The following is a 25,535-nucleotide window of genomic DNA, read 5'->3' as shown; positions in this document are numbered from 1 at the left end:
CTGGGTGGCTCAGTCGTTAAGCGTCTGCCTTCGGCTCAGGTCATGATCCCAGGGTCCTGGGATCGAGGCCCGCATCGGGCTCCCTGCTCTGCGGGAAGCCTGCTTCTCCCTCTCCCACTCCGCCTGCTTGTGTTCCCTCTCTCACTGTGTCTCTCTCTGTCAAATAAATAAATAAAATCTTTAAAAGATAAATAAATAAATAAATAAATAAATAAATAATGACATCCAAGCTTTAACAGATATATCTATTTAACATTTTTATAACACCTTCCTCCCCCCCAACAAAGGAGGTGAAAGTTAGTAGCTATTTCTACTATCTTAACTAAGACTCACTAATGAAGGGAGACAGGAAAAAAAAAAAAGTATCTGCAGGCAACAACCAGATAGATCTACCTGCTTTACTAATAGGTAAGCATATCATTAGGAAAAGGGAATAGAGTACAAGAAAAGACTGCTTGCCGCCTCCTCCCACTCAAGAATATTTACCTATCCTGCTGATAAAGACAGTACATGAAAGAAAGAAATGCATTAGTGTGCTCTAGTCTTCTTGTTCACAGCTGTCCCAGGAGACACACACACATACAACACAACACAGGCCACTTATTTTTCTCTTATGAAACCTTTCAAAGTAGGTGGATCATCCAAAGAGAGTATGATAAAAATTTGTAAGGAATTTAGATATGTTTCTCACTAATCATTTGAGTCATTCTTCTTCTTAAAAATACTTTTGATTACCACTTTACACAAAACAGTTCCTTGGTATTAGTAAATGAATGCAGGGACTTGGTGTCCATTTCTGAGCATTAGCTGGATCTCAAGTCATTAAAATGTACCAGGCATCTTTCTGAAGGGAGAAAACAACAAATGATTAGCTGAAAGAGCATTACCTTTGCACTAAAAGGATCAATTCTGACTGCCCATATTATGTCTGGAAGCCAGGAAATACCTGGCAAACATTTTTCACCAGTGTGTTTTTCCATACTACTTTGCTTCCAAACTTCAGAGAAAAGAAAGGTAGAATTCATTTGGACATAATCTTCCACAGAGCTGGACTAAACACCATGGATGCATCAACAAACTAGAAGGCCTATGATTCTAAGTGACTAGAATTAGCAAAAGTACAAGAGAAGTTTCTAAACCTCTGAACATGTAAGAATACCCTGAACAGAGCCCTATCCTAAAAACTGCAGGATTTGACTGTAGAGCTTCTCACAAATTACTGGGATTCTTCCTGAGAAATCCCTAAACAAATTACCACTTAATTTACTCAAGTGTTTGCACTAAACAGAAGAAAATCAGGAAAAAATCACCATTCTTCCTTTACCAAAACACTGCAAAAAACCTTGTGGCCAAAATCAAAAGATACTCCCTCAAGAATTCTCTGCTTCAAGCTGAACACAGGAGCAGTAAAAATTCAAATCCTAGTAATATATACAGTTGCTAAGCACCCTGCCAGTACTTCGTATGGTCAGTACTGTTTTAAGCTAATTCTAATAGCTGTGGAGCCAAAACACTGTATTTTAATAAGAAAATATTGGAAATTGTTAAAATATCTACATGTAGGAGATTGGCTCAATAAACTGTGGTACATTCAAATAATGGAGTACTATTTAGCAGTAAAAATAGAATGGGAAAGATTTCTATGAATATGGAACAATTTTCAGGATATATTTTCAAGTGGAAAAACAAGGAATAAAAATACCTTATATTGTATGTTATTATATTATTAATAGTCATGTTGTGTAAGGTATGAGGAAGGGTATTTGTACACACACACACACACACACACACACACATTCATGATACTGATTACTTATGAAGAGTGGGTAAGAGCAGGGTGAAAGGGATAAAGATAATGGGATATCACTGAATATGTCTTATATAATTTTGCTTTTTGAAACATGTTTATATTTTACATACTCAAAAAATTAAATTAATAAGGATGGGGAACTCTAAAACATATACAAAAGAAACAAATGAACCCAATTATATATCAACTTGGTAACAATCACACAGAAGAAAAAGTAGCAAAAACTTTTGAACAAAATACTCTGAACTTTAGCCCCAGTGGGATACATTCTAGGATAAAAAGAATTGCAAAGAAATCTTGAACCTAGTAAGTTTACTGCTTTTAGTGACATTTACATAGCAATTCTGAAACTATTTTGTGTTATATGAGTAGGTAAATGATTAAATATATTAATTCTCTGGAACCAGAATTCTCAGAGGTACAAATATGGAATAGAAGAAGACCTACGATATCGGGTGAAATTTAGAAGCATCAGCTTTCACTCCAGATTTCCAAAACTCTCCATGTGTTAGTGCAGCATGTGTATTTCTTAGCTCTGTCCACAGAAGGAATGTACCTAATGCCCACACCTCAGTTTCTATATACAATTCTCTAATAAAAGAGACAAGAGCTCTTTGATGAAATAGCTGATTCCAGGGCTAGAGCTGAACTTGGAGTGAACCAAGAACATCCTGTGCCAGAAAAAAAAGGAAGTGCTCAAAAATTGATGGAAACATGTCAAAGGATAATGAATAAGACTCCCACTGGCCAAATCTGGAACAATGAGAGAATCAAAATGAAAGACAAGAACGGAATATAACTCATTTTATATAAAATAAAAATTCATGTGCCAATACTAATACTAAAAATAAAAGGAAAGGGACAAAAGGAAAGTTCTTTATAGAAGAATGCCAACTAATCAATGTGAAAGAAATGATAAAAATAGAAAAGTCACTGTTTTATAATCGACACAGTAACACATGATTCAGGAACAAATCATCAATGAATTCTAAATCACCAAATCAGAAAAACTGCTAGGGAACAGGATAGTCAGTCTCAAGATCTAAAAGTACCACACCACAGATCACTTATTAATTAAAAAAGGAGAAGGGTACCTTTACAGTGCAGAAATCTGGTAGACACCACCTTAACCAACTGTGTGCTTCCTGATATGATGCACTAAAAAGGACATATTACTTTTATAATATTCCTGTCAAAAATGATTAACCTGAACCTAATCATGAGGATTACCAGATATACCTAAATAGAGGGATATTAAAGGAAAATAAACAAACATAAAAATTAAATGCAATGCATGGTCCTTGTCTTGATGTGGCTACAGGAAAAAGTGAAAAAAATCAAAAACATTATTGGGACAACTGGGGAAATGTGTACATGGGTTATACATTAAGTCTTATATATAAGTCTTATATCAATGTTAAAATTTCTTTTTTCTTAAGATTTTATTTATTTATTTGAGAGAGAGAGAATGAGAGATAGAAAGCACGAGAGGGAAGAGGGTCAGAGGGAGAAGCAGACTCCCCGCTGAGCAGGGAGGCCGATGTGGGACTCGATCCTGGGACTCCAGGATCATGACCTGAGCCGAAGGCAGTCAACTCAACCAACTGAGCCACCCAGGCGCCCCTCAATGTTAAAATTTCTGAGTGTGATCACTGCACTGTAGTTATGTAGAAGAATGTCAGTCTTGGCAAACCATAGATTATTGTATTGAGATTTCAAATATGATAAATGAAGTATGCAACTTTCTTTCAAATGGCTCAGCTTTGGTAGGGAGAAGAAGAGGATTAATGAAATCGATCCTCTCAAAATCAAATTTTTAAGATCGAAGGTGACAAATTTTAATAAGTGGACTATTTAAGTGAAGGTACATGGATGTTCGTTTTAACACTCTTGTAACTTTTCTGATGATCTAAAATTCTTCAAAAAAAATTCTTACAAAGAAGGTGTTACTCTAGAGGTGGGGTTTGGGCAACATAGGTGAAAGGGGTCAAAAGTTAGAAATTTCCAATCATAAAATTAGGAAGTCATAGAGATGCAGTGTACAGCACGGTAACTGTAGCTAGTAATACTGCATTGTATATTTTAAGGTTTCTAAGAGAGATCTAAAAGTTCTCATCGCAAGAAAACAAAATCCTGTACCTATGTATTGATGGATGTTAACCAGACTATTATGGTGATCATTTTGCAATATATACAAATATTGAATCATTATGCTGTACCCCTGAAATTAATATAATGTTATATATCAATTATACCTCAATTTAAAATAAAGAATGGATGGATGGATGGATGGATGGATGGATGAGTGATGGGTATTCAGAAGAGGTCACATTGAGCTAGTCCTCAGGGAAAAGTAGAATTCAGTATTTTAGACAAGGATGAGAGAAAAAAGAGTATATTCCCTAATCAGGGTTATTAGCAACTTAGTACGGAGTGAAGGGGGTGGCTGAAATAAGAAATCTGTATATAAAGGAGAAATTCTAGAAGACCTGAAAAGTCAGGTAGATGCTTATAATTGAAGTAAATAATTTCAAAATGACAAGAACTTTATACTATCAGTACAATGAAAAAATTTTAAAGATATTAAATCAATGTGAGCCATAATATATCCTTGTCACCAGACAAACCTAAAAGATAAAAGAATTAAGAAAACCAGCGGGGCGCCTGAGTGGCTCAACCGTTAAGCGTCTGCCTTCGGCTCAGGTCATGATCCCAGGGTCCTGGGATCGAGCCCCACATCGGGCTTCCTGCTCTGCGGGAAGCCTGCTTCTCCCTCTCCTGCTCCCCCTGCTTATGTTTCCTTTCTCACTGTCTCTCTCTGTCAAATAAATAAATAAAATCTAAAAAAAAAAAAAAAAAAAAAAAAAACCTGAGATGCAATAATAGTTTCTGGGACGCCTGGGTGGCTCAGTTGGTTAAGCGTCTGCCTTCGGCTCAGGTCATGATGCCAGGATCCTGGGATCGAGTCCCACATCGGGCTCCTTGCTCAGCAGGGAGCCTGCTTCTCCCTCTGCCTGCCGCTCCCCCTGCTTGTGCTCTCTCTCTCTCGCGCGCGCGCGCTCTCTCTGACAAATAAATAAATAAAATCTTAAAAAAAAAAAAAAGAATTAAGAAAACCAAAACAGAATGTCTAAAGTATGCCATAGTTTTCATTCAACTTTCTAAATTGCTTTCATTGCTTTTAAGTATGGGTATTTACTCTTCATTTGACTATATACATTCTTAACAGACCAGTTTTCATTAAGAATTGGAGAAAAGGGTGTCTGGATGGCTTGGTCAGTTAAGCACCTGACTCTTGATCTCAGCTCAGATCTTGATCTCAGGGTCGTGAGTTCAAGCCCCGCACTGGGCACCACATACATACATACATACATACATACATACATACATACATACATAACTAACCAAAATGTACTCTGTTGGGGCGCCTGGGTGGCCCAGTTAGTTGAGTGTCCGACTCTTGGTTTCAGCTCAGGCCGAGATCTCAGGATCATGAGGTTGAGCAACACATTGGGCTTCACACTCAGCATGAAGTCTGCCTGGGTTTCTCTCTCCCTCTCCCTCTGCCCCTCCTCCCCCTCACACACACTCTCTCCCTCTCTCAAATAAATAAATAAAGCTTAAAAAAAAAAAAAAGAACTGAAGTGAAAAACCAAGACTGCAAGGGTGGGTAGGTACTGGGAATAAGTGAATCAGGCCACCTTTTCAAATTGTATTCTCTTAACAGACATACTTTGTATGTGAAATAACTAGAACTGTTACTCATTTTTACAAAGAACTCTCATTTTTTTTCCAAACATGTGGCCCTGTCAGTCTATCTTCCAGTTCACCATTTTTAAATACAGATCCAGTATAAGTAACAATCTATTTCTCTCAATAGCACAAATGTGATAATAAATGGCAATATCCAATGTGCAGACACAACAGAGATTGTAGCTTAGTGAAAAAAAACATACCCTGGTGGCAACCTTGCTGCTCGAGGTGATTCTATTACTACCATACTTAGAGAGAGCTTAAGTTGGAAATACAGATTTTTATGTGAATTCAACTACTTAAAAGTTGGCAAATAATTAAAAAACTTTTAAGCACTATGCAAGCCAACAGCCATTTTGCAAGCTATTTCTGGGCTGCCAATATGCAACCTCTGATTTTAACTCTAAAGTACTAATGGCATCTTTTATTTCATTTTAACTTACTGAGAAAAAAACCCTCATTTGTTACCTTGCCGTCATTTGAAAGTGTTGCAATAAGCCATTTGAAATTTGGGTCAAACATCACAATAACCACAATTTTTCACAAGCAATTTAGCATTAATTATTGTCACTATTTTATAGGTGAGGAAAGAGAGGCTCAAGAAGTTACATGACTTGCTCCAATAACACAAAGCTGACAGAACTTGTACTTTCTAAATACAAATCTTGTGTTCTTTCCAAACACCCAGTGTTATGGACTGAGTTGTGTCTCCCCCAAAGTTCATATGTTGAAGCCCTAACCCCCAGTGTGACTGTATTTGGAAATATGGCCTTTCAGGAGGTAATTAAGGTTAAATGAAGTCATAAGGGTAGAGCTCTGTGAAAATAGGATTGGTGTCCTTAAAAAAAAGGAACACACACCAGGGGCATACGATCACAGAGAAAAGGCTGTGTGAGGACACAGCAAGAAGGCAGTCATCTGCAAGCCAAGGAAAGAGTCCTAAGGAGGAAATCAACCCTGATGGCACCTTGATCTTGGTACTTCCAGTCTCCAGACTGTGAGAAAATAAATTTCTGCTGCTTAAGCCAGGCAACCTATGGTATTTTGTTATGGCATCCCTCGCAAACAAATAATCTTGTTATCTCAAAATTAGTAGAGTACCACAATCATAAAGACATCTCAGAAGGCATTATATATTATATGATACTTGTATTTAAATTAGCAATTCCAACCTGTTAACTCCATATGTCAAAAAAGACACCAAAATCTTGAGAGCTAAACCTGACATGGATCATTTGGTCAACATTTCTTTGACCCACACCATATAAAGAGTTGTATGGATAAAACAGTGACTACTGCCCTTTCACAGTATAAACAATTAAAAGAGATACAAACTAGAATAAGAGATGTGCCAGAAGTATGGCACCAAGGAAGTGTTCTAAGAATGCAGAAGCTTTGAAATAATCTAGAAACAAAAAAAGAAATCATAGGCCCTGCTTCTTTAAACTATTTCTTACCCAATACTGCTTTTTTTAAGCAGACTATTTGTTTACAGTAGATAATGTTCCATGAGTCCATGCAAATATGTTATCAAAAACTGTATCAACTTATATATCACCCTTATTCCCCAAAGAAGGACATAGTCATAATGCCATAATTGTATATACTGATAGTACTGTGTGTGCCAAGCACTGTGATGAGAGCATTATATACACTATCTCAGTCAATCTTTACAACTCTGCCCTCAGAAGGCATTACTGTCCCCCTTCTCACAAATAATATATCACCTAAAGTGTCCTTTGTATTTATCTTCAAATATCTCAAAAATTATACACCTGGGACACCTGGGTGCCTCAGCTGGTTAAGTGACCAACTCATGATTTCGGCTCAGGTCATGATCTCAGGGTCATGAGATCAAGCCCTGCGTTGGGCTCCGTGCTCAGCGGGGAATCTGCTTGAGATCCTCTCTCTCCCTCTGCCCCTCCCCGGCTCAAACTCTCATGCATGCTCTTTCTCTCTCTCTCTCTCTCTCAAATAAATAAATAAATCTTTAAAAGAAAAAGATACTCCTAATGAATCTAACACCACAAGTACATTCTCAATCTAAAAAGTTCACCACTTCTAAAACAAAATTGTAAAGTCCTATTTAGATATTTAGAGAAGAGCAATAACATCCACATATTCCTCAGGATGATACAGAGATTGAATAAATTCCCCAAATCATATATATTTCCATTGAAAATCAATTGAATTAAGTTGTTAGTCAAAAATGATCAAATGTCAGCAGTTTATATAGTTCAACTTTAACATATGACCACTAAAAACAAAACACCTTATTTTAATTAAGGTGACTCTTTCATTAGCTTAGACAAAAATCAAGTACAAATAGAGAATTTTACAGAGGAATACTTTTCCTACAACACTTCTCAGCAATTGAGAGACTGACTCTGTCAGTTGGTTCTCCATGTGAGCTGGCTTTTTCATCCAAGATGACTTCATCTTCAGTTCCCAGCCTTATTTAGTTTTTCTATGTCTGGCACAAACTTTATTTCAGTTCAACATTATATGAAATACCTGCTTACTATGTTCTAAGCCATTTTCTAGGTGTTTGGGTTTCCTTATCCATCTCATTCTGTGGTCTCCCATTAAGTACCATCACGCTCAAGACATAGTTAATAGCCTACAAATGTCACTAGACTCAAAGAATGTACTAAGTATCACTTTCATTAAAAGTACAGGAAAAAGAAAAAGTCCTAACTTCAGTGAATAAGAAAATATCTAAACTTAAGTATGTTAAATCAGAATCATAAAATTTCGTAAAAAATAATGCTGGCACTCTATTATAAGCAACAGATTTTAGAAAGCAAAACAAATGTAACTTTCTCTTCAAGTACTGCATTCGTTGTTGGAAAAATTTTAAGTCATATTAATGAAAAATCAGTAAGAGACCCAAACAGTCAAGGTTTTGTTTCCTTTATTCGCTAAAAATGCTTCCTTGAGGTCCTCTATATCCTTGCAACTCCAAGTGTGCCCTGCGAACAGAAGAACCATCCTCATCTGGAAGCCTGTTAAAAATGCAGATTCTCAGACTTCACACCCAACCTGCAGAATCTGAATCTGCATTTTATTATGATTTGAAAGTGATTCCTATGCACATTAAAATTTCAGAAGCACTTAACCTACACCTTGGGTTCTTAACATGGCTCCTAAAGGCAACATGAGTTTCAGGAATCCCCTGAAATTTCATGGAGAACTTTCTGTGAGTGAATATATGCATATTTCACTGGGAAAAGACTCCATATATTTTTTATCAAACTCTCAAAGGAATATATGACCCCAAATAGATTAAGAATCACTGCTCTACAGGATTCTGTGCCACAGTTTAGAAGTCAAAATATTTCAAAAACTATTTACGTTGCTCTCAATGAGGTCTGTTGAAGAATGACAAGAATGAAGGTCAGAACGTCACAGTGGGTCACGAAAGACCTTATCTGAAGAATTTATTCACACCATGCAAGAACTATGCCAAGAAACCAGTTTGGAGACATCTAAATAAATAATTCTCTACATGAGGTTTGAGATTAAGAATGTGCACTTGAAGAAGATTCAAACTGAGAAGTAAATAAATAGAAGGTAGGATTTTTTTTTAAGATAGGATGCCATTAGATGACAGTGAAGTGCCGAATTCTTGTTGTAAGAGCTCAATCAGCAAATTTCTAACAGGATTCTGTTTGATTTGGGATATATGACCTTTTTAAAATGTTCACTTCCAAGTACATTCTTATAATACTTTGTTTATGAGGAACCCTCAACATATTTCACTAGCCCCACTTTCTTTATCTTCTCTAGGCCTCAGAAAACAAAATAAAGAAGAAATATAGCACAAAAATTTAAAAAAGGATTTGCCCAGGATCTTCAGTGAGTTTATGATAAAGAAGGGCTTGTATCCATAAGGTTCTACTATATGATAACAATGTATATATTTCATTTTTTCATTTTATCATCTAACCATCTCTTCAGGGTGTATATTATCCAGGGCATAGACTATGTCTAACTTCTGTTTCCTTAGGTCACAGTGCCTAATAGAATTTCATTTTCTTAACAGACCCAAAATGTAAATAAAAGGCATTACCTGGTCTTTCTTGATTCTGATGCTTGATTGTACTACTACTATAAGTTGTCATCAGTGATGGGTCTAATACCTGACAGTCTGGCCTCCAGGGTGGATCCATATCCTGCCATACCAGTCATTTCAGGCAAGAAGAGAGAATGCTAGAAAATACTCAGGAGGATCAAGTCTTCTCTGCCCCTATTTCGATAGATATCAGGCAAAGGCCTGGTTCTTGTCTTCGCTCCATTTCTTATCCAGGTACAATAGGGATTTTGATGAAACTTTCACAGATTGTTAACTATTAATGTACCTCATTTATGTAATAAACATATCCTAATGAAAAATATGATGGTAGTGATACATAACAGAAGTCGGCAAAAAAGAGTGACAACAGAACAGAAACTATCATTTGCGGACCACCTTCTACAGAGCAGGCACTTGTGTATTCCTGTGGGGCAGAGGCCACTGTCTTTACTTGACAGATGAAGACTTAAGTCCCAACAGATTAAACAATTAGCTAAGATTCCCAAGTTAGACAGTGACAAGTTTGGGGGTATGGTTTTTGGGTGGGAGGGGAGTGGGACAGAAGAGGGATGGGGAAGACAGTGAACCCAATTTTATCTGGAGAAACAAAACAACGAAAAGGAGCCAAACACTTAAACGCAAACAGGCGACAGAGCACAGGCATAAATGGTTCCTCACACAGGTCAGTGGACATTTAAAGAGTAAATGATATGAATATTAATGATAATTTTAAAAAAGAAAACAGAACAAAATGGCAAAGCCAGGATATGAATGCAATCTGTAGGACTCCCAAGTTCATGCTCCTCACCACTACATTCCCAAAGAAACTGACCCAGTTTATCCAAATGATAAGTATTTAGAAAAACATTTTAACAAGAAATCTCAAGTGTCACAGTAGTTTTATTTTTAAAAACACATTAAATATACTTTTAGCAAGTCAGGATATAAATATATGTCCTCGTTAAGCAACTTAATCTTATTCTTTACCTGAAAGTGACAGAAGTAATGTAAGAAGTTATGGATGTCCCAAAATTCCCAGATTCTCTATAATCACTCATATATTTATTTCCTCCAGAAATGCATTCTCAACTCTCTGGAGCCTTTTTACATTTTCAATCTAAGACCCCTTTATTTGTACCCCACTGTTTAAAGTAACATCTTTTGTCTCAAGTAACGATGTTCCAGTTCAGAAGAGATCACCTAGATCTTTCTCTAGGTCAGATAAACTCTACTCTTTCTTAATGTAGTACCCAGGCGGTATATAATCAAAAACCTTGAAACTTAAAAAAAAAAAAATGGATGAGTATATTCAAAATCTAAACAATTAGAATCTAAGATATCATGATGCATCTTCAGTTTCCTTATATCGAGGCCCATTTGTATTTGCTTCTCCCTCCGCCTTTCTCTCTCTCTGCCTCTCTCTCTTTCTCTCTCTCTGTCTCTCATGAACAAATAAAATCTAAAAAAAAAATAAAAATAAAAAAAATAAAATGATATTTAATACCTGGAAGATCACACATGGATAAACTCTTCATCACATCTCAAAAATTAAACCTAACACTAGTCTCATTTCCCCAGTTCAAATGTTGGTTACCTCTTCATCATCTTCCTCATCTTCAACATCCAGAATTCCTGAATCCTGTTCAGACTTGGGGCTAGTGCTTTCTATATCTGTATCAAAAATTGTGTATGCATCTTTTTTAGATTTTCTCTTGCTACCTATTCTGGGTTGCTGCAAGACGATGTTATCCAGGTTTCTTTGTTGTTGAGCCTAGGATAGAAACACATACACACACATTGAAAAAGAAGAAGAAGAAAGAAAGAAAGGAAACAACTTAATTCAGCATTCGAAGAACTTCTAATTTTGAACAAGTTGGTATCTTAAAGAAAATACAATAAAATGCCTTAAGACATAGTTTTAGCCCCAGAAATAAAACCAAACACATTAATACATATATATTTTTAACCCTGAAGTTACCCATCTTGATCATTTTCCCAGAAAAAAAAAAGGTAACCAGTAATATTATCAGAAGACTTTCCAAATATACCCACTACATCACCACAGAAATGAAACCTATCCTTCTTCACCTAAGTAGCCAAGGGATTAGTGCAAATGACTAAATATGCATCTCCTACAAGATACGTGCCATGCTGGGATCATTGTGGTTGGGGGAAGAGCGACAGAGCTTTTCAGCTTAGCGGACTCTAAGAACAGTTCTGTGGTTGTAAGAGACCAACCGAATGTAATCAGGGGAATGAAACATCTTAATAGAGTAATTTGAAATAACTAATCCTTCAGAATTACATGACCTTAATCTGTGGAAAACAGTTTTAAAGGGTTTCTTCTTCTGAACTTTATAAAAAGGAAATGTAATCCCCTCAGCTTTACAAAACAGATTCAGATGGTGTGGTTTCAATCCATACAAAGAGGTGGAAAGTGTGACTATGCGGAGTCAACAACGTAAGTATTAAACCACACAGCTTTAGAGCTGGAAGTGACCTCAGTTACGACTCAGGAAACTGAGGCTATAAGACAAAGGATTTGTTTGAGGTCAGAAGGTCAGTTAGTGGTAAATCAGAAGCTCAACGTGTGATCTCCTCAATTCCAGAGGAGAAATCTTCCTACTTCATCAACAGTTCCTCAAAGCATGACAAAATATTTCCCCTACTAAAGGTTCTGTTGTCAAATACATGGGAAGCACTGTCGTCATCTTCTTGTACGTACACAATGCACATCGACAGAATAAAAACTGAGAGAAATCCTTTTTAAGGAAATTTCTTTAACTTGGTTTAACCCAGCAAGTTTCAAAATATTTCGCAATGGAACTTCCAGGTTTTTTTTTAAATAATACTCAGTGTCATCCTAAGATACAAAGCTTAAGAAGGATGGCCTCTCAAAAGGTATGTTTCTTAATCAATATATGACATTGCTCCTTGGTGACAGGCAGAAATTCATTCTGGAGAAAATCAGAGTCTCCAAATATTCTGAATGAGATTAAGAAATTCAAGATAAATATTAAGTATGTTAATCCAGGCACTGGTTAAATGAGACAATTATAATAGGACAGAGACAAACTTGAACTATGGGAGCTAGTTTCTGCCAAGAAAACGAAAAGAATCTACAGTCCAGAGATTTGAATCAATGGACAAGCTTGTTTCCATGCATAATACTGGCTGATATTTTGGTTTGACTTACACAAAATATACCTGGCTTCAGTAACAAATGGAGAAAGAGAGGGTACCCAAAAACATTTATGTCTGTACATAAAACATACCTACCCTCCAAGCATTTTAGAACCTAAATTAGATAGAACAGTCTTTCTGTTCCTCCCAAAAGTAGTAAGTTCTTTTCCACTTCCAAGTAAACACACAAAAAAGGATTAAGGACTCTGGGGAGGCACAAAGGAAAGGAGAACTTCCTAGAGCTTTCATATTTGAAAAAGCAAGCCCTGGAGTAGAGTGATCACTTGTCTTTGTACAGCAAAACCAAAAGCTTTTCATAAGGTGGTCTTATTCTATTCAATCCCAAGTCATTTATTTTTCTTCACAATCGGTAAAATACTACCAGTGTATCAAAAGCAACAAGAGGAGCCACATTTAAGTACTGTCATTTAAACTTGAAATGATACAAATCTGAAAGTATCCTATGGAAGTAATTTTAGATCTTCTATGATTTGTTCTTTTCAGGTGGTGTCTGGTTTTCCCATCAACGTAAAGGAACGCAGTTTGGGCCAAACAGGCAAATAAAGGTTGAAAACCCTACAGCTAGAAATCAAAACACTGCAAAGTGTATTCCAAGGCTCTATCAGTACTTGGGGTCTCTCAGAACGATCAAGTCTTCAATCTATAAAAGAGCAGTCAGGGCAGATCTGTTAGGCAGAAAGGGCCAAGTTAGAAACACTGAATCTCAGGTAGAACAATGAAATACAAGATATTACCCATTCTGGATGCAAATGAAAATGACCATCTATTCAAACTGTATGTTATGGGATTGGCAGGAAGTGAGAAAGAGTAAGTGTTGGTACAAATATATACATGCATGTAATATATGCTAAAATTAAAATGTAACACTAAAGTCCATGAAAAACAACAATAATAAAAGCCCTTCAGAGCTCTGTTCTAACATGCTAAACTATCTCACCAGGACCATTTATTCTGTCCCTCCAGAAACAACCTTTATAGACTGGAACCAAAGCAGAGATCTGATCTCTGCCACCTATGCTGGAGTTGGGGCAGGAGGATACAAAGCAGACAGACCTTCCTTAGAAAGCAGTTAGGTGTTTTCTTTTCCTTAACTGTTCTCTTTGTGATTAATTTTTACACGTTTAATGCCCTGTTCCTCAAGATTCCCTCATATATATTCTTCTCTGATTTCCTAGTATAGAGAAATTAAACAAGATTTCTCCCTCAAGACCTCCTCTCTTCCCACTCTGTCCACTCTCCCAAGACCCAGCAGCACATTGCCTCTACTGCTTGTGAGTTCCACCGCCACTTCACTTCCAACAACCTAAAAAGGAACTCATCACCTTCTCGTTAGAATTCCCCTGCATATCACCGTCAGGCTCTTCTTAAACCACATCATTCATTGCACAAATTGAACATGAGGGAAACTAGGAGAAAAAACATTAAGCAAGGACAAATCCCAACTCCATCCCAACTTCCCTTAAGACTCCACCATAATGGAAGCTAAACCTAATTTTCCAATGTACTTATTTAGCACTCTCCAACATGAATCTTCCCGCTTGGATCAAACTCTACCACATAATATACAAGGAATAGCACGCCATTTCTCTACTGGATGCCCCTCCCTGCCTGCACCCAGCCATCCTCTGAATCCCAACTAGAACTCTTCTTCCTTTAGGAAGCCTCCTCTCGCTGTGCCAACTCATGGTGCAACCTCTCCGTATCCCTGCTTTCAGTCAAATGTGTACTGAATGTCTACTGGCACCAGGTATTGTGCTGCATATCGGGCCTACAGAGAGGAAGATGGAGTCTATGACTCATGAACCTCAGGTCACACTGTTACAGGAAGCATAGACCGGCAAATAAGTGGCTGAAATTCAGTGCAATTAACATAATGAACAGAAATACAGGTGTAATAATTGGACATAGGAGAAAGTAATCGTATCTGCTTGGAGGGGATTCCAAATAGGCTTCACAGAGGAAGGGGTAGCAAACTGTGCTTTTAAAAGAGAAATATGATTTTTCCAAAGGCAGAGAGGTAAAAGATGAAGGAAACAGCCTGAGAAAAGATCACCATGTATGAAATAACATTACCCACCCAAGGAATAAGCTATCTTGTATAAAAGCACAGGTGACAAAGAATTACCAAGAGATAGAGAAGCCATACAAAGCAGTCTCAAGTTCTCTAGTAGGCAAGGGAGAAACAATGAAAGAAATGTAAGCAGGGGAAGAACAGGATCAGCTTTACAATTCAGGCAACTTCTCCAGGAGCACAGGAAAGGTCAACTGGGAGAAGGTAAGGACTGGAAACAGAAAAACCAATATAGATCATTGTTAACAGTCCAAATAACAATGAGGAGGACTTGAATTAAGGTAGCAGCAGTTAGATAACTGGCAGAAGCAATAGAATTTACTGATTTCTTTTTTTTTTAAAGATTTTATTTATTTATTTGAGAGAGAGAGAATGAGATAGAGAGAGCATGAGAGGGGCGAGGGTCAGAGGGAAAAGCAGACTCCCCGCTGAGCAGGGAGCCTGATGCGGGACTCCAGGATCACGACCTGAGCCGAAGGCAGTTGCTTTAACCAACTGAGCCACCCAGGCGCCCCTAGAATTTACTGATTTCAATGTAGTACCTAGAAGAGGGGAAGGGAATAAGAATAACCCCAAGTGTTCTGGTCCTGACGACTAGATGGTGGGGTCATTCCAAACAGAAGAACCACGGAAATAATAAGTTGAAAGAAGAGAGAAAGGGGGTCCAGTAAACCTGTCAGGTAGCCAGGTTAAAAAAAAAAAAAAATCACAGGCCCTCGGCGGCGGAGGGCGCCATGGTGGGTGGCGAGGCGGCCGCCGCGGTGGAGGAGCTAGTTTCGGGGGTGCGGCAGGCGGCCGACTTCTTGGAGCAGTTCCGCTCCTACTCAGAGAGCGAGAAGCAATGGAAGGCTCGCATGGAATTCATTCTGCGCCACTTGCCCGACTACCGCGACCCGCCCGATGGCGGTGGCCGCCTGGACCAGCTGCTGTCCCTCTCCCTGGTGTGGGCCAACCACCTCTTCCTGGGTTGCAGTTACAACAAAGACCTTTTAGACAAAGTGATGGAAATGGCTGATGGGACTGAAGTGGAAGACCTGCCACAGTTTACTACCAGGAGTGAATTAATGAAAAAGCATCAAAGCTGAGGCAGAAGATTCATCACATTTTCAACATCAGCTACAAGCTTAGGAAGGAGGCTGGGATGAGCGTGACATGGACCACAGCAGCTCTCTTAAGATTCCCGCTATTTCCAACAGGCAGGAAAGAGGCAGCTGGAATGACAGTCTTGTCTAGTTTGGAGTTGTAAAAGGTCTCATTCGTCCAGTAGCTATCATTGTGGAAGTGTGCACAAGTGTGTATTTATAAATCATGCCCTCTTTTTTTTATTTTCACTTTTTGAATGTCAAACTTTTTGTTAAAGATGCCTATTTTTTTTATGTTGTTATAATAATTGCCGGTAGTGAATTTTACAATTTGGACTTTTCAATAATGTATTTTCAAGTCTGAAAAAAAAAAAATCACAGTACAGCACTTCAGGAGGTAGGTAACCATTTTCTGTTTGAGGCTAGGAAACACATTTTACCAGTCTTAGAATCCCCCAAACCCAGACACAGTGACACATACAAAGTAAATTTAGATAAATGTTTACTATATAAAGGCAGTGGACAACAAAAGAAATATATGGAAGAATGGGATCTGGTGTAATAAAAGAGACGTTTGGATGTTCTCCTACCTACTAAAAGAGAGGGAACGAAACAGAAAAAAATAAAAAGAGAGGGGCACACCCATAAGAATTATCTAATCTGGACTATTAACCTAATATGTCTACATATGCTAATAAATAAAGTTTTATTGTGAAATACAACTTCCAAAGGTACCTAGCAGTAAGACTCAGTTAAAATTCTGTGAATCAAATGGCAAAGGCTCCTGTCTTTATCAACCCAATACTGACCTCTAGTGGATTACAGAAATACATACAAATGCCTTCAGAATCAGAAACCAGTTGAAGAAAGGTCTAGGCTTATAGGTTTGGAGGTCTGATAGGGTTACATGAACTTCAATTATAGGGTGCTATATATGCCAGGGGGGAAAAAACCTTCTTGGAGTAAGATAAGTTTTTAAATCTAAGCACTGCAACTTAGTAATTCTATAACTTTGGGTAAATTCTTTCCTTCTCTGTGTAACATCCCTATTAAAAACAAAACAAAACAAAAACAAGGTTACTTCAGAGCTGTCACAAAGGTTAATAATATTATGTAAAGCACCTTGAATTCAAAGATAAGTCAAACAAAAAAACACTAAGAATTTTAAGCTCTACCTGTCTTCCCTCTGAATATGAAACAGGAACCTTGTTTTACTGTCTGCAATAGAAGCATGTGAGCTAGCCATATTAAGATGCATAATCATTAACGGCATCTAACACTGCTCCACACTGCCACTCGATTTTGTCTCTGTACTACATTTCAAGTCTGAGATACCTGTACTGGACACCTCTCATGCTCCACTTCGGATCCTCTCAGTCTTAGCTTATTCCAGCTAGAGCTTCAGCAACCTGTTGTGAGCAGCCTTGGGAAGTATCACATAGTAGAACCTAAAACCAGCTCTCACACTTACGCCACACACCTCTAGGTTCCCGCCCTGAGGCTATGGGAATGCTTGTAATGCTACAAGAACTACGTAGCATTCATGATTCTCAGCACAGAAGTGAGATTGCCCTTGACCCAAGAGCTGACAGATAAATGCTTCTGTCCCCCCCACTGTCATCAGTTCCATACGGCTTCTCAGAAGACCCCATGGATTAAGAAACCAGACGGCCCTACCACTGTACCACTGTAAGGGCTCTACCACCTTTCCTCCTGATCCCTACTCCAATAGATCACGTACTGGAATAAACCACTCAAATACAACCTCCCAGGTTCCCTCAGGGAAACCAAAGCTAAAATAACATCCCGTATCACAATAAAGTGAAGTAGGACTATGACCCCCTGTTTTATGTGAAGCCCAAATGATAACCATGAAAAGAACTGGCAAGATTAAGATATAAAAACTCCAAAGTGGCCTCTTCGAGTCTCACCAAACAAGAGAAGTACAAAAGAGCTGCAATATCAAAACAGTTTCTTCACATTTACCAGCACTGACTCTGGCAACTAGCATGCTTTGGCCACCAGCTCCAATATCAGATTCAAACAAATAGAAAACAAAACAAAAGAAGACAGTGATTCAAAATTAAGGAAAAATAACATATCAAGATCATATAAAAAAGGTTATTATTGCATATTAGGGTCCATAGGGATATGTATATGTATGCATGTATGTGTACTTTGTAATGATACTTTAAAGGAGGGATAAACAGATTTTCACGTACCTTAATCAGATCCCAAAGAATTTCCATCAGTAGGATAAGTAATCCAGGATTATGATAGCCTTGGAACCTTTTTTTTCCATTGAGGAAGGTGGTCACTATATTACCTTTAAAATTATAACTGAGATACTTAGCCCTTTGAAAGTCTCCCATTCATATTTAAACCTATATTTCCTTGGGTGGGGGGAGTTTTTGCACTAAGAAAATTTACTGCACTAAGATGTACTACATGTAGGGTATTACACTTTGTATGACACAATAGCAAAATTATGGAATTCTCTTGTGAACTAGGATAATTCTCAGCTCTTTTTAAACACTTTTTCCTTTGTCAACACACAAATGCACAGACCACATACATACAAACATATGTTAATTACAGTTAATTGTAAAATAAATTAGAAAAAAATAAAGGAAAAAATGTATCAAAATCTCCATTCAGTAATATCAGTTATTTTGATGAATGACAACCCAGCATATAAAGATTTCTGTACATGTGAAAGACTGCTCTTTTTGCTTATCTGTATTTTCTATGTATCAGCAACTAACATTTATATTGGTAGGCCAAAAAAAGGACCATACTAAATGAAGTTCCTTTAATCTGCTCTCCCTCAAAAATGTATCACAAATATCTTTCTCTACAAAGAAAAACATTTATAACAATATTTGCATTGTAATGCCTTTAAAAGAACAGGTTTATTGAAACATAGGCCTACTATAAGATCTTATATTGCTTCCAATATTTTGCTGTTTAATAATGCTATACAATCTCCAGAGCTAAAATTTTGTGTATATCCTTAATTATTTTATTAGGGGAATTCCTAGAAGTAAAAAATCTAGATGCAAGGATAAATGCTACACATAAATAAATACTGAGAAACTGCCCTCCAGAAAAACGATGCCACTTCATAGTAGCACATGTAAGTGTATGAATGCTTATTTCTCAGCCCCTACAGCATCACTAGGCACAATTTCCCTCTGCCTATTGAATGTAAAGTTTTCTAAACATGACAACAAAGGAAGAAGCTATAATATATGTAAGACTGTTGAATCACAGACCTGTACCTCTGAAACAAATAATACATTATATGTTAAAAAAAAAAAAGAAGAAGATAGCAGGAAGGGAAAAATGAAGGGGGGGAACCGGAGGGGGAGACGAACCATGAGAGACTATGGACTCTGAGAAACAACCTGAGGGTTCTGGAGGGGATGGAGGTGGGGGGATAGGTTAGCCTGGTGATGAGTATTAAAGAGGGCACTTACTGGATGGAGCACTGGGTGTTATGCACAAACAATGAATCATGGAACACTGCATCAAAAACTAATGATGTAATATATGGTGATTAACATAACAATAAAAAATTTAAAAAAAAAGAATTCAAGGTTCCTCAGATTATTGAAGACATTGTTCCATTGTCTTCTAGCATCGATTATTGCTAATGAGAAAGACAATGTCATTTTGACCTTCATTCTTTTGTATATGACGTCAAGACTTTTTTTCTCTGGAAGCTTTTCAAACCTTTTACCCTATGTGTTCTAAATTTCACAATGACATACCTTGATGTAAATCTTTATTTCATTTATTATGCTGGGTAAGTAATATATGCATGACCCTGAAAATTTGAGTTTCTCAGAAAAAGGGAATTTTCGTGTATTACTGCTCTGATAATTTTCTCCCTTTGTCTGGAACTCCTAATGGATACTGAAATTCTATAAAACCTCCCAATGATCTCTGTAACATTTTACATAAAGAACCAAATTTTTAATTTTTAAGAATACCAATTTTAATTTTTTGACATATTATTCTGTTTCTGCATTATCTGTTCCCTCCTGATAATTTTTATTGTTGTTACTTGTTTTCACATATTGGTAGATTTGGGTCTCTCTCTTTCCAGTTGGGTATTTTTCCCTCAAATGTCTGCTAATCCTTGGGCAGCCACTCATATTTAACAATAAGTCACTTAAGAGCTTACAGAAAGGTCTGCGAGCATGGAAAGACTTGTCAACCAGCAGGCTTCACTTTAGGGAGTTCTAGGAGAGAAATAACCTCTTTGCTGGTGAAAACCAAATGGCACTTCATGGCAGTCTTTTATGAATTTCCCTCGAAAAGAATCTTCTAATCTTCCACCTAGGAAGTGAAATACAAATATTCCATGCATGGGGCAGGAGAAGAAAGAAGAAACTACTGTTGTGTATATTAACTTTCAACAAATCACACTATTTTAAACCTCTCATTTTACCCCACCATCTATTTTTTTTATTTTTTTTTAAGATTTATTTATTTATTTGAGAGAGAGGGAGAGCACGTGCGTGAGAGTACATAAGCAGGGGGAGGGGCAGAGGGAGAGGGAGAAAGAATCTTAAGCAGACTCCCAGCTGAGTGGGGAGCCCACCCCGGGGCCCCATCCCATGACCCTGAGATCATGACCTGAGTCGAAATCAAGAGTCTGATGCTCAACTGAGCCACCCAGGCGCCATCCCCCCCACCTATTATTAACCACATCTCCAAAGTCTCAGCTTCTCTGGAGTAATCCATATGTACTGGACTGTTTTCTTCATTCCATGCTCTGTTTATGCTTCCACTTGTGGCTGCAGAGATCTGCTATATTAGTTACCACTCTTCCCAGTGCTTTTTTTTCTTCCACCTTTACTGAGATATTATTGATACATAACTTACAGAAGTTCAAGGGGGACAATGTGCTGTTTTGATATGCATATATACTGCAACATGATTACCACAATATGTTACTTAACATCATTATCATTTTTGTGTGCAGTGATAATAACACGTATGACCTACTCGCCTAAGAACCTGCAAGTATATAATAAAGTATTGTTAATTATAGTGACCATGCTGTATATTAGATCACCCAAACATACTCATCTTACAGCTGGAAAATTTGTGCCCTTTGACCATCCGCTACCCATCTCCCCCACCTCCTCGGCCCTAAAAATCACCATTTTACCTTCTATTTCTATCAAGTTGACTTTTTACATTTCACGTATAAGTGATATCATACAGTTTTTGTTTTTCTCTATCTGACTTATTTAACTTAGGATAATACCTTCCAGGCCATTCCATGTTGTCACAATAGTAGGATTTCCTTCTTTTTATGGCTGAACAATATTCTATAGTATATATACACTGCATTTTCCTTATCTGTTCATCCATCGATGGACACTTAAGTTGTTTCCATGTTTTGGCTATTGTGAATAATGTCTCTGGCTTTGTTCTTTTTCAGGACAACTTTGGCTATTCAAGTTCCTTTGTAGTTCCATACAAATTTTAGGACAGTTCTTTGTTGTTGTTGTTGTTTTACTTTTTCTTTCAAAAATGCCATTGGACTTTTGATTGGAATTGCATTGAATCTGTAGATCACTTTGGGTACTAAAGCCATTTTAACAATATTAATTGTTCCAATCAATAAACATGGGATATGCTTTTAATTATTTGTGTCTTCTTCAATTTCTTTCATCAGCGTCTTGTAACTTTTAGTATATAGATATTTCACTTGCATGGTTAAATTTATTCCTAAGTATTTTATTATGCTTGATGTTATTGTAAATAAAATTGCTTTATTTCCTTTACAGATAGTATATATTTAGTATATAGAAATGAAACTGATTTTAAGTTGTTGATATTGTATCCTGCAACTTTTTGTGAAGTCCATAAAGATTTTCTACATATAAGATCATATCATCCATAAACAGAAACAATTTTACTGCTTTCCAATTTGGATGACTTTTATTTATTTCTCTTGACTAATTTCTCTGGCTAAGATTTCTAGTACTTGTTGAATAGGAGCACTGAGAGTGAGCACCTTGTCTTCTTCCTGATTTTAGCACAAAAGTTTTTGACCCATCACTGTTAAGTACAATGTTAGCTGTGGGTTTCTCATATATAGCCTTTATTGGAACACCTGGGTGGTATAGTCGGTTAGGCATCTGACCCTTGGTTTCGGCTCAGGTTGTGACCTCAAGGCCGTGAGATCAAGCCCCACATTGGGCTCCACACTCAGCACGGAGTCTGCTTGAGATTCTCTCTTCCTCTCTCTCTGCCCCTCCCACTCATGCTTGCTCATGCACGCTCTCTCTCTTTAAAATAAATAAATATTAAAATATATGTGTGTGTGTGTGTGTGGCCCTTATTATACTAGGGTACATTTCTTCTATATCCAATTTGTTGAGAGTTTTATGGTGAAATGATGTTTTATTTTGACAAGTGCTTTTTCTGCATCTATTGCGATTATCATATGATCTTTACCTTTCATTCTATCGATGTGATGTTATCACATTTATTCATTTGAGTATCTTCAACCATCCACATATCCTAGGGATGAATCACACTTGATCATGGTGTCTGATACTTTTAATGTGCTGATGAATTTGTTTGCTAGTATTCTGTTGACAGTTTTGCATCTATATTTATCAGGGATATTTACCTGTAGTGTTCTTTTCTTCTACTGTCCTTATCTGGGTAATGCTGGCCTCATAAAATGAGTTTGGGAGTTCCCTCCTCTTCAAATTTTTGGAAAAGTTTAAGAAGGACTGATGTTAATTCTTCTTTAGATGTTTGGTAGATTCACCAGTGAAGCCATCTGGCCCTGGACTTTTCTTTGTTGGGAGGTTTTTGATTACTGCTTCAAACTCCTTACTTGTTACTGGTCAATTCAATTTTTTTTTTCTTCCTGATTCACTCATGGTAAGTTGTATGTTTCTATAAATTTATCGGTTTCTTCTAAGTTACCCAATTTGTTTGCAATTACTCATTTCTTATTATCATATTTCTGTGATGTCAGTTGTAATGTCTCCTCTTGCATTTCTGATTTTGACTCTTCTGTATTTTTTTCTTAGTCTAGCTAAAGGTGTGTCATTTTGTTCATCTTTTCAAAAACACAGCTTTTAGTTTCAGTGATATTTTCTATTGTTTCTCTGGTCTCTGTTTCATTTACGTCTGCTTTGATCTTTGTTATTTCTTTCCTTCTCTTAACTTTGGGCCTAGTTTGTTGGTTTTTTTTTTCCCTAGTAGGGTTGTTTGTTTGTCATCTTTATAGTTTCTTATGTACAAGTTAACTGCCATAAACTTACCTCTTAGAACTGCTTTTGGTGCATCCCATAAGTTTTGGTATGTTCTGTTTCCATTTTTGTTTCTTTAAAGACATTTTTAGATTTCCCTTTTGATTTCTTCTTTGACCCACTTGTTCAGGAGTCTGTTGTTTAATTCCACACATGTATTAATTTTCTAGTTTTTCTCCTATTATTGATTTCTAGTTTCATATCTTTGTGGTTGGAAAACATCTGTGGTATGATTTCAGTCTTCTTACATTTGCTAAGGCTTGTTTTGTGACCTAACATATAATCCATCCTGGAGAATGTCCCATGTGCGCCTGAGAAGAATGTGTATTCTACTACTGTTGGTTGGAATAATCTGTGTATGTTTGTTAAATTTATTTGGTCTAAGGTACAGTGCAAGTCCAATGTCTCCTTACTGACTTTCTGTCTCAATGACCTATCCATTGTTGAAAGTGGGGTATTAAAATCCCCCTACTATTAATTACTGTACTGTTGTCTGTTTCTCCCTTCAGATCTGTATTTGCTTAAAATATTTTGGTGTTCCAATGTTGGGTGCACATGCACCTCCTACTTTTGTTCTTCCAAAGATTTATTATGCCCTCTTCATTCTCTTTATCATTCTAATTCAATTCATTCACTGGATGAATTTGTAAAGCAGTTATCATAACTACACTAAAGAGGTAAAGAAAAATATGCTGACAATGAAAGAAAATATAGTAAATCTCAGCCAAGAAATAGAAATGACATAAAAGAGCCAAAGGGAAATTCTAGAACTGAAAAATACAATATCTGAAATAAAGAGTTCATCATTTATTGGGCTTAAAAGCCAAATAGAGATAAAAGAAAAAAGTCAGTGAACTTGAAGACAGATCAACAAAAATTATCCAATCAGAAAAAAAAAAAAGAGAAATGAAAAATTAAACAAACACCAAAAACAGAGCCAGAGGAATGAGAAAAATAATACTGAAAGGTTTAATGTAAGTGGAACTAGAGTACTGAAAAAGAGGAGAAATAAAATAGTGCAGAAAAAATATTTGAAGAAATAATAGATGAAAATGTCCCACACATTTGATAAAAGACATAAGGGAAAAGTTAAAAAATTTAGTGAATCCTAACATAGATAAATGCAAAGAAACCGAGCTAGACACATCAGAGTCAAAACACTGAAAATCAAGATCAAGAGAAAAATCTGAAAGCCTTAAGAAAAAAACTTTACATTATATACAGCAGAGAAACAATACAAATGACTACTGATCTCTCATCAGAAACTACAGGGGCCAGCAAGTAATAAGAAAGAAAAGAAAATGAAAAAAAAAAAGTATCAGCCCAAATTCTATGTGATGAATTACATCTTCTAGAAAGATACACTGGGGCACCTGGGTGGCTCAGTTGGTTAAGCAACTGCCTTCGGCTCAGGTCATGATCCTGGAGTCCCGGGATCGAGTCCCGCATCGGGCTCCCTGCTCAGCAGGGAGTCTGCTTCTCCCTCTGACCCTCTTCCCTCTCATGCTCTCTGTCTCTCATTCTCTCTCTCAAATAAATAAATAAAATCTTTAAAAAAAAAAGAAAGATACACTGAAGTCCTAAACCCTGGCATCTCATAATGTGATCTTATTTGAAAATAGTATCAATGCAGATGTATTTAAGATAAAGTCATACTGCATCAAGGTGGGTCTTTAAGCCAATATGACTACTGTCCTCATAAAAAGAGGAGAAGACAGAGACAGAAGACATAGACAACAGTATCAGGTGATAAGGGAGACAGAGATTGAAGTGCTACAGCCGTAGGCCAAGATCACCAAGAGTGCTGGCAAATCAGCAGAACCTAGGAAAAGGCAAAGAAGGATTCTCCTCTACTGGTATCAGAGGAAGCATGGCCCAGATGACACTTGGATTTTGAACTTCTAGCCTCCAGAACTATGAGATGGAAAAAAAATTTTTTAAGCCACCCAATTTGTGGCACCTTATTATGGCAGTCCTAGGAAACTAATACAGGAATGAAAGCAAAAGGAAAATATTTCAGATAAAAGAAAACTAAGGAAATTTAGGACAAGCACATTTGCACTATAAAAAATGCTGAAGGATGTTCTTTAGCTGAAGGGAAATGATTCCAGATGGAAACTCAGATCTTCAGGAATGAATGAATGAATGAATGGTATCAGAAATGGCAAATAGTTGAGCAAATATAAAAGAATGAAAAGAAAGATTGCTTTTTTAATACAGAGTGATCAAGGAGAGTCTCCCTCATAAG

The 25,535-nt window shown here is 37.0% G+C and overlaps 1 protein-coding gene and 1 pseudogene across 4 annotated transcripts in view; one reads left to right on the top strand and one right to left on the bottom strand.

Annotated features, from left to right (window-relative positions):
• EXOC6B (exocyst complex component 6B) overlaps positions 1-25,535 on the bottom strand; it is a 609,012-nt gene that overhangs the window by 359,881 nt on the left and 223,596 nt on the right. For 3 of the 4 annotated variants that reach the window (XM_028116269.2, XM_088026464.1, XM_028116273.2), the window contains exon 7: positions 11,233-11,409. The exons of the other annotated variant lie outside the window; for it this stretch is intronic. In XM_028116269.2, the coding sequence (XP_027972070.1) occupies positions 11,233-11,409 (177 nt within the window). The remainder of the gene's footprint in view (positions 1-11,232; positions 11,410-25,535) is intronic. 4 annotated transcript variants of the gene reach the window in all.
• Positions 15,645-16,088, top strand: LOC114218917 (CDKN2AIP N-terminal-like protein pseudogene; annotated as a pseudogene).

The sequence above is a fragment of the Eumetopias jubatus genome, unplaced genomic scaffold, assembly GCF_037043125.1.
Source record: "Eumetopias jubatus isolate StellerSeaLion01/CBP00866 unplaced genomic scaffold, mEumJub1_p1.0 scaffold_9, whole genome shotgun sequence".
Taxonomy (NCBI): Eukaryota; Metazoa; Chordata; class Mammalia; order Carnivora; family Otariidae; genus Eumetopias; species Eumetopias jubatus.
Note: the sequence above shows the minus strand (reverse complement) of the source record. Positions and strands in the feature narration are given on the sequence as shown.